Source organism: Neltuma alba, unplaced genomic scaffold (assembly GCF_004799145.2).
Source record: "Neltuma alba isolate B1F8T4 unplaced genomic scaffold, ASM479914v2 tig00003439_pilon, whole genome shotgun sequence".
Lineage (NCBI taxonomy): Eukaryota > Viridiplantae > Streptophyta > Magnoliopsida > Fabales > Fabaceae > Neltuma > Neltuma alba.
Genome location: NW_021633283.1, coordinates 30,708 through 40,922, shown reverse-complemented (window position 1 = coordinate 40,922; position 10,215 = coordinate 30,708). Strand labels below are relative to the sequence as shown.

General features: G+C 31.6%; 1 protein-coding gene across 1 annotated transcript; it reads right to left on the bottom strand.

Moving 5' to 3' along the window:
• Positions 1-5,641: 5,641 nt before the first annotated feature.
• Positions 5,642-10,215, bottom strand: LOC114741590 (uncharacterized). The gene is made up of 4 exons (XM_028929856.1): positions 10,033-10,215; positions 7,146-7,220; positions 6,578-6,718; positions 5,642-5,875 (listed from the first exon to the last, which is right to left on the bottom strand). Exons 1-4 carry the CDS (start codon positions 10,213-10,215, stop codon positions 5,642-5,644), a joined length of 633 nt encoding a protein of 210 aa, XP_028785689.1.

Sequence of the window (10,215 nt, the reverse complement as noted above, 5' to 3'; positions counted from 1 at the left end):
AGAAAAATATATCATATTTCTTATAATTAACTAACTTACTTAATTTTTTAATTTAATTAAATTAGAATAGATTTTATATTAAAAAACAGAAGAATATTACTTGGGCATCTCGTGGGACTTGAGAACAATGAACTAGCGTGGGGTTGCAGAGTAATCCTGGCCACATATTGACAAGGGAGGCCGAAATAATAGAGGGAAAAGGGAAAGGGAATAGGCACAGGGGTGGTGTGGGAGTAGGGGGCGTAGGCTACTGTTGCCACCAGCCTTTTCCATTCCAATTTCTCGCATTTCTGACGCATCCCATCATCTTCTTCATCATTTCTCACATTCCTTTGACTTCCTCTCCCCAACCCAGCCCCCCTAACTTTTCCATTCTAGGCTCGTTTGGAAAGCACGCACCTTTTATTTAAACTGAGATAATTTTTTTTTACATATTTATTTTATATATAGTAAAATTGATTTTAAAAAAACTTATCTAAATATCCCGCTATTCCATGTTAATTTTAATTAGGAGAGGTATTTGAATTAACTTCTTAAGAGTAATTTTATACTAATATGCAAGATACATATGTGAAAAAGTTTTATCACATTGTTAAAAAAATTCTGAGACGAAGGTTGCAGGACAGAGAGAAATTTTAATGCTCCTTTGTTTCATTTGGTCAAAAGAAGAGAGAATGATTGCCGTGCTCTCATCATAAATGATAGGAAGCGGGCTGAGGGTGTTCAAATATTTCCTTGTCTTGCAATAAAACCCCATTTCTAAATTATAGACTAAGTCATATAATTAGAATCAAAGATAATAATAAATATGTTAGAAATATATTTTTAATTTTAAATATATCTTTAAGATAAACTCAGATTAAATTTATAAAATAAATCACACTACTATTCAAATTTAAAGCTTATAAATAGATATCTATCGTTCCTATGTCCATCCCTCCATTCTAGAATAGGAGGTTTAAAATAATATTAACATCAATAGTCATATTTTTAAAATTATGTAATCTTATAATTTTCAGGCAAAAATGGTTTGCAATTATAAATAAAATTAATAAAAATAAAAGCATTGAGAACCATTCACAAATAATAAAATCAACCTATTAATAAATAGCAAGACATAGAGTATCCCACAAAAATTTATTTCTTGCACCCAAAAAAATATCTTACAAGAATCAATTACTCATCTGGTCTTATTTATAGGATATAGAGAGAAAAAAATTTTAGTATTATTTATAGGGTATTGAGAAATTCTTCTTGTATAGATGTATAATTTTACCCTTCATTTATTATTGTATTGGCTTTGTTTATATAAGGCATAATATATATTAAATAAGGATAAAGTTGAAAAGTTGTTGAATTTTAAATGAGAGTTAATAAAATTTAAGGTTTTTTCAAGTTTATATGAAACATGTTGAAAATGATTTATAAATAGAACCAAAAGAGTAATTTATATTCATAAGAAATTAAAAATTTAAAAGCAAATTCTATTTTGAGTTTTTCTTCAAACCCATAAATGATAGTATAAATTTGCAAAGGTGCAGATTCTAACTTTAGACTCCGTACATGATGTTGAAAAATAATTAATTTATAAAAAGAATAATGTAATGCGGTGAGAAGCAAACAAAAACTTGAGTCAAGAGAGAAGATAGTGGCTGTGAAGTGAGAAACAACTTGCTGATTCCACATTGAAATGCTCGTTAGGATGGCAATTAGTTATTATTTATTAATTAAATACGTTGGAATGCTCATTGAAGCCAATTATATGCTTTCTGCATTCCCTGTGCTGCATGGAACCCCATGCACGGGCATGGCCTTTGGCTCATCAATAATACTCCCCTCATCTCATTTGTATAGTCCCTCTTCTTCGTAACATGAGATGTGGATTAAAACATTATGATCTAAAATAATTCATATGATTTTTTTCACTTTCACCCCATTAAATATAGAAGAGAGAGGAGAGAGAGATATGAGATAATAATAATGTACTCCTTTCGTTTCTTACATAGGTCAAAAAGTTAGTTAACGACAATAAATAGATAAAAATTAAAAGTTTTTTTTCAAAATATCTTTATTTATAGGGGAGAGAGTATAAGAAAGAGAATAAAAAAATTATTATCATAAAGAGAATTATGAAAAAGAGAGAATGTGTAATGAAGAGAGATGATGGTTTGAAAAGTGAGACAATAAATATATTAAATATTAAAATAAGTAATTAATAGGGGCAAAATAAAAAATTTGATATGAAAATTTAAGACAACTTATAAGTGTTAGTTATATTTAGAAACAAGAGAAGAATAGTAGTTGTTACTTCTGGAATAAAGGATGGAGGGAGTAACATTAAAGACAACTTTATCATTTTTAGCAATAAAATAGAAAAAAAATTATCATTTTAGAATCAATTTAATAACTAAACTTTCATTTCTTGACATGTGAAAAAAGTTAAGCAACTTACTATATTATGGATTAAAGTGAGCAAGTCATTTCTAATATGTTTTATACAAATTTAACAATTTTTAAATTTTATCCTTATTATTATACTCCATAAAAATAAAATCAATATAATAATAAGTAAAAAATAAAATTATATATTTATATGAAAAATTTTCCCGTATACTACAAGAGGAGTGTCTCCCTGTATAATTATGACTTTGTTTGTCATCACAATTAAAATCATTTATAAACACGTTTTACGTGAATCGAAACAAAACTTTTTTTATATATTTATTTCATATTCTATAAATTAAAATTAAAAAATTACTTATAAATTATTCTAAATAGTCATATATACATACTCTTTGTTGACCTTTTTTACCGTCCCTTCAGAAGGTAAAAAGTAAACACTGTCTCCACGTCACTTCGGATTTAGTACCTGAGAGTTATAAAGATTATATTTTAGACTTGAAAAAAAAAAAAGGACGAAGAAGTTATGGTTGAGAAAGGTAGTAAGAAATGAAGAATGGTAGGGGAAAGGGACAGGAGAGTGTGACACGTGGAAGAACCCCAAGAAGTGTAGCAGGGTTAGGGCAAAACGATAGGGGCATAGGGAGTGTGATGATAGGGTCAGACTGAGAATGACGAAGAAGTAAAAGAGATGAGAATAGAAAGTGACACGCCATGTGAACTCTCTCCCCCCACTCTCTCTCCTCTTTTATTATTTGTCTTTTTCGCCTATTTTTTTAATATAAAACTTAAGTGATTAATTTAAAAATTAAATAAATTATTTTAAAATATTTATATTTATACTTGTATTTAAACTAGTTTTCACGACATGTTAATCAATATATAATTCAATAATATATATAAACATTTTAAAGACACCATGCAAAACTTTCATTGCTATAAATATAAAGCTTTTAAAACTAATTTAAAAAAATGCAAACCCATGCATAATAAGCTAATCTCTTGGAAATACAATGTTATGAACGGGATCTATGAACGGAGTCTTATAATTAGGACCGGAGATAGTAATATGTTCTGTCAATAACTTCTTAACCTGGTGACATAAAAGTTTTGTTTGTAAGGTTGTGGGCTTACTCTCAGTTTCTGATCTTAGATAGTTAGTGCTTGCTCTTTTCAATTAAAAATGTTAGATTACTCTTAATCAGAACCTCACAACACTTGTCAAGTTCAATATGATTGCCACATATTGAAAGGTTGATGTTAAAAAAAAAGGAGTTAACATATTACTTATCATGTTTTTATTGAATTAACAACTATGAAGCATCAAATAAGCTTAATTAGTGCTTGTTTCGCAAACTCCCATAATTATTTAAAAAAAATTGTATTTTACGAGGAAAATTTTTTGTTCCATAAGATTTTACTTGCCCCCCGGCCTCGCCTGCAATAATTGTAATATTGGAACTGTACGGAGGTGTTCAGAAGTGAGGGGCACGTGACAGAAGACCACAAGGAGATGGCGGGAGAGAGAAGAACAAAACAAAAGGAGGGATATAATGTAGATGACTATAATGGCATCTTCTTCCCCACATAAGAACCCACCAATACCCTTCAGAAAACCCTACGTCTCCCCCCTCGTCTTCTTACTTTATCAGCTGTACCATAACTGCCTCATGCCCCAGAAACCAGCACTTGCATTTTACACCCCATGATATGACCCCTTCCATAACCACAAAAATTAACTATCCTCCATTACCTTAGGATTTGATTGTTGCTGCGCCAATCATCAGTGAGTTTAGCAGTAAGAACCACCCCTTCTCATCATTAAATAGGAAAAAAGGGGGTTTATACTCCGTTAATTATGGAAAGGCAAGATTTAGAGGTACCTAGATATATACCAAATTGTTTGCTGTAGATTTACCCCATCTAAAATAGTACTTCCTCCGGTCCTAAATATAAAACCTATTTTACGGTGTAACTACAAAATGAGTATTATATTTAGTATCGAAAGAGTATCACCAGTGAGGAGCCAGATTAAGTGCACTGCTTTTGATTTGGATTAAGCCCGAACCCTATCTAAAGTTTGAGCATAAAATTGTACCCAAAAAACTTTGTTGAGGCAACTTTCTGAGCATAAACGTCCTAGAGCCAATATACTGGATTGAAGACTACTTTAAGCATGTTCAATTTCACGTTTCTCCTTTTGAACTATTAAGCGTTTGGATAGAGATCAAATTATGGTCATAGAAAATGATTTTACGATGTATACGAAATAAATATATGAAAATTTTTTTATCTCTACTTGCATGAATTTTGGGGGATTCAAATACACCCTTAGACAGATATGAACAACTGAACTTACAAGTATAATCAAATCCAAAACCTTCCATTTACAAAATAAGATTTCATGCCACTATACTACAAAATCATTGCATGTTGAGTTTCATGTTGAACGCAATTAAAACTGATTTTGCTGCAAATTAAATGTAACAGGCACAAGACTTATTTTCACTTTAAAAGCGGATATCAAGTTATAGCGTTGCATTACGCCTGAAACAATTTACATGCAAAACTCCATACTAAATGGTCAGGGATAATAATAATTTGATTTTGGGGATCTATTTATTTTCATCTCTCTTATTTCCTTTTTTGTTTTTTTCACGAGAACCATTACGTTCCACAATGAAAACAAAAATCAAGAAGTCACTCCCATCTGAAAAAAGATGAATAAAAGATTAAACAGAAGAATCAGGTGGTGAAAAAAGTCATAATAACTTCATACAAAGCTATAATAAATATATATATTAGCTTAATAAACATTACATAAACTTCAAATTTCCATTACATCACCAGACACAAAACTGGCGGATTTCCAGAACACCCTGAGATCCACCTACGACATAGGATGAAGATGGAAATTCCCTGCATACCATGCCACTAACTGAAACCACCAGAGAACTTTAAAACACCCCCCCCCCCAAAAAAAACTAGAAAAAATTCACATATTATACATCACTTTTTTTTTCTGGCTTTTTTGCATGCATGTTATGAGGCGAATATAATAACAACGCAAGTAACTAAAAACTTAACAATAAGCTGCTTATTTGACTGATAACATCTTCATTGCGTCCTGAAATTGGATGATTGATGAATATATATTAGGACTCAGTAAAGTAAATTAAAGAGGCATAATTAAGTTATTGATGGAAATGAATTATTAGGAGTGGTCCGGCGGTGAGGTGAGCTAAGAGAGAGGGGCTCGTTGAGGGGCGCCCTTCCTTCTGCCGCCGAGGGAGAGGACGAGGCGGGGAAGGCGGAGAGGTGAGATGACGGAATTGCCGGAGGAGCCGTAGGAGGAGGGAGGGGCAATTTGGGAATCCTGGTCGGAGGAAGCGGAGTGGGAGAAGGCGAAGTCGGATTCCTGGAATCCATGCAAAATCCCCGACAGGTCCTGCCCTTCCTCCACCATGTGATCCACCTGCACACATAAACACAATGTTCGGAACTAGTAATTAAGAAAGCAAATTTCAGATTTTGTCCAAATTTAAACAGAAAATGCACATATTTGTCTCCTAATTAATGACTCAAAATAAAGGGATCGCGCTCGGAACCTCTTCTCTTTTTCTTTTTCCATCCTTTTTCATTCTCTTCCTTTTTAACTATTAGATTAATATTTTAACAGCTTAGATTTAAATTTTTTTTAAACTGTTATTAAAATATTAGATTATAAATAATAAATTACAAGCTATATTAAAATTTAATTCTAATGGTTTACAAGTGCACTAAATGTTTTTCAAAATTTTTTATAAATAATTTATAAAAAATTAAAATCTAAACTGTTGAAATATATTAAGAGAGGATTGGAAGAGAAGAAAGGTTCCAAACAGCTGTTATACTCATAGAATAGAAAGCGAATACATTTTTTTTGTTCCTATTTAAAAGACACTAAGAGAAATTTTTTTTCACATGGACGTATAATTTTATCTTTTATGTATTATTATATTAATTTTGTTTACACAATATATAATATATAGTAAATAGAAATAAAGTTGAAAATTTATTGATTTTTAAACGAGAGTTAATAAAGTTTAAAATTTTCTTTATTCTACGTGAAATATATTGAAAATGATTTATAAATAGAACCGGAAGAGTAATAAGAACCGGAGGGTAAGAAAAAGACCTTGCAAGAGAGAGAACAGTAGAGGAAAGGGTCCTGAAGAATGCGATCGCAAGTGCCGCAAGCGTTGGCGGAGCCTTTGCATGGCCGTGACTGTGGCCTTTGCTTCAAGAATATCACCTTCGCTCCGTTTATCGTATATGCCTGTCTTGAAGCAACTTTTTGAGTATTTATTTAAATCCAAAAATATTGAAACTCAGCAATACAATTATTTTTCAGTGTACAAATTATAATCAACACTCCCTTTCTACTCCTTTCAAAAGAAAAGGTAGAAAAAATATAATGCGCAAAATCCCTATATGTATTTAAATTTTATTGATTAAACAGACTTGAAACCTAGAAAAAGTACAAAATTATTTTATGATGAAAACGAATTGAGGGATTTTTCTAATAAAAAAGTTTAAAAACAGGGCGTTTTGACTGGTTTTCCCGAATCAAAAAGAAAAGAATCTCCTTTATGTGAATAAGATCCCTGGGACCTCTTAAAAACAGATGTGCAAAAATGGTAACAGCATCATTTCCTCTTATTCATTGTTTTACTGTTTCGGAAGAATAAGGGCATTTTGCTGACCTGAATATTGGAACAATCAATGAGCTTTTCCAGATCACCCAGTCGAACGACGTCGTGGTACACATACCTTCTCACCTGTCCCAACCAGTCACCAAAAATTTTTAAAAAAAAACAATAAATCAATAATAATACTCAGCGCCAGCTGTAATACACCCTCTAATTGGATGGTCAATTGTTTGCAAAAAAAAGCTCTAATTTAATTTTCTTGTTTTTAATAAATAATTTTCCAAAAACCTCGTAGTTTACTTCCACATACATAATTGCAGTGTAATAGGGCAGGTGAACTGTTGCAGGCTTAATTAATGTTACACTTATTTTTTAGTACAAGTATTTAAGTCTCATTCATTTTTTCTCTCCATGATTTCCACGTATTTATCATCACAAATATGTTGTTCATGATAAATTATATTATTGAGAAGTCATGAATAAAAAGAGATGCATACATGGTAGTTATCTCTGTCTGATTGCAGATATTTTATTTGAATAATTGATAATTAAATTTTTATTTTATATTTTAAATTATTATTATATCTTTGAACCAACAGTTAAGAAAATCTGTTAAATGCTTTCATCAAAACCAAAAATAAATAAATACATAAATAAATTCTATGGAGATCATAAAGATAGTTAAAAAAAAAAAAAAAGGATAAACACGAAATCTAATTTAGATCCTTTAAAGACAGGAAGTTATATTATTAGAGAGAGAGAGGATGAAATTGAGGAACAATAACTTCATTCAAATCTCTCACTATAGACCCCACATTTGTGCCAAAAGAATCTATTTTGCATCATATGTACCTTACATTCATGCTTTTTCTCATTCAATATCAACATTTATATTTAATTCTTGAAAAAAAAATTGTCCACAAGCACCAAATTTAGAAAGATTTTAAGGGTTAAATTCTTAAACTGAGACTTGTAAATATTTGTAATTCTGAATATTAAGCACTTATGTGAATAGCTTTTTTTTTAATGAATGTGAATAGTTTTTGCTTAAATCTTTCAATGCATAATTAGTGGGTAAGAATCTCATTAAAAATAACAATAAATTCCTAAAACATTTTTTTTTAAAAAAAGTCCACACACACATATAGAAACCCTTACCTTCTCTTGAAACAGCTAGGCACCAAATTTCTCCAATAATTTATGAAAATAAATAAGTAAAAAAAAAAACTGAACAGAATGAGACAAGAAAATAATTGAAGGCACTATGCAGAAAATAGTGTATAGGAGTAGAAAGAGAACTACAATCCACCTCTATGTGGCATGAAGAATACTATGAAATTACAACACACAAATTATCAATATCAATATTCACATAAATTGATAAAGCTACATTTTCTATAAATAGTCACTAATTTAATTTTACTCATATTTAGCAACTAGCAATATACTGCCAATAGTTGGAGACAATCAAAATTCCTTTTGAACATATTGTGAAAGTTTAAAATTAAACATTCAATTAACTTATTCAGGGCATAAAGTACAAACCAGTCACATCAAATCAAATTAAATTATGATCTCAAACTTCTTTCAACTCTCTCTGAATTTTAGATGTAAGTCATTTTCAAATAATTCACACATACAGATAAATAAAAACAGTTAAAAGTATATAATTTGTTATAAAATTCAAATGATTCTCAATTTTATCCTTATTAATTATAATAAACTCTAATATCACATCAACTATTACTCTTTCCCACTACTCTTACCGGATGTGGACATATATTTATTAAATAAAATATCACGTCTTGTAAAAAGAAAAAGGCTAAAAACAGGGCTCAAGGAGCGAATTGTTGAAACTTATCCTCTCAAATCATTCACCAAAAGGGGAAATATAACCCTTAATTTTTAAATTTTGGGGCTGAAATTGGAGATGAAATAAATGAGGGAATATGGGGAATAGTAATAAATAAATAAATAAACAGAGGAATTGGGGAAGAACAAAAATTGGTCAAACTTTCGCTTTCACTGAAAGGAACAGCTGAGAAACCTTTGCAGGTGGAAATGGATAAAAAAGAGATCTTCCATTAATGGGAAACAAACCAAAAACCAAAAAGCGGGAATCAAACAACCATTTCATGAACCCTTCCCAGGAAACACCATTTTAATTGAGACATTATTGCCCCCTTAAAATTTACTCTCCACTCTCTCTTTTCGATAATCAATTCAGTCCCCTCTCATTTTTAGTAGAAACCCCCTCCCCACAAAGACAAAGCAAAACCCAGCAAATTTGAAATATTCCCTGACCAACCCCAAATCCTAAAACCATAGAAAGAGAATCTAGCAGAAACAATTACTAATTTAATTCATCCTGGACTGCACACACAAATTTAATCTTTTCTTTCTGGGCAAGAATCTTGAGCCAAAGAATTTGCTACTAGGTACTGTACATGACTTTTCCCAGTTCTTTCCCAGCTGAATTTCATCACTGAGAAGCTTAATTATTGAACCATATCTTCATCTTCAGTGTTCAAAGAGAAACCAGAAGGATGCAAAATTAAAGCAGAAGCTAACTCATAATCAGTGACGGTTAATTGCATGCGAGGTACAATCAAAGGAGGCAACAGAGATCCAGTGACACACAAGGCTGCCTCTGAATTAAAACCTCCCAGCACAGACAGAAAACACAGGATGATGATGAAAATCAAAGAATCGTAAGCCAGAAAGTGAACACAGAAACACAAATACTGGGAAATTTTCCAAGATAGAACCACATGCGGGTGCGAAACAGAAGGGGAAAATCAAGGAATTCTCACTTACCAGCGAAGAATAGGGGAAATTAAGCAGCAGAAAACAGAGAATCAAGATTGGGAGAGAGGAATTAAGGGGGAAAAACTGAAGAGGAGGTTGAAGAATTGATGAAGAAAGAGAGAGAAAGAAGTACCTGGAGAAGAGGGTGGGAGGGGTGAGAAGGGAGGCAGTGGGGGCAGATGCTAAGGCAACAGTGCAAGCAAAAGACGTTCTTCTCGTTCTTCCTGCGATTCTGGTGGACCCCACACGCACCAAAGAATGTCTCCGCCATGAGCGACTCTAGCCATGCAGGCTTCACACCACTCTCATTCATCAT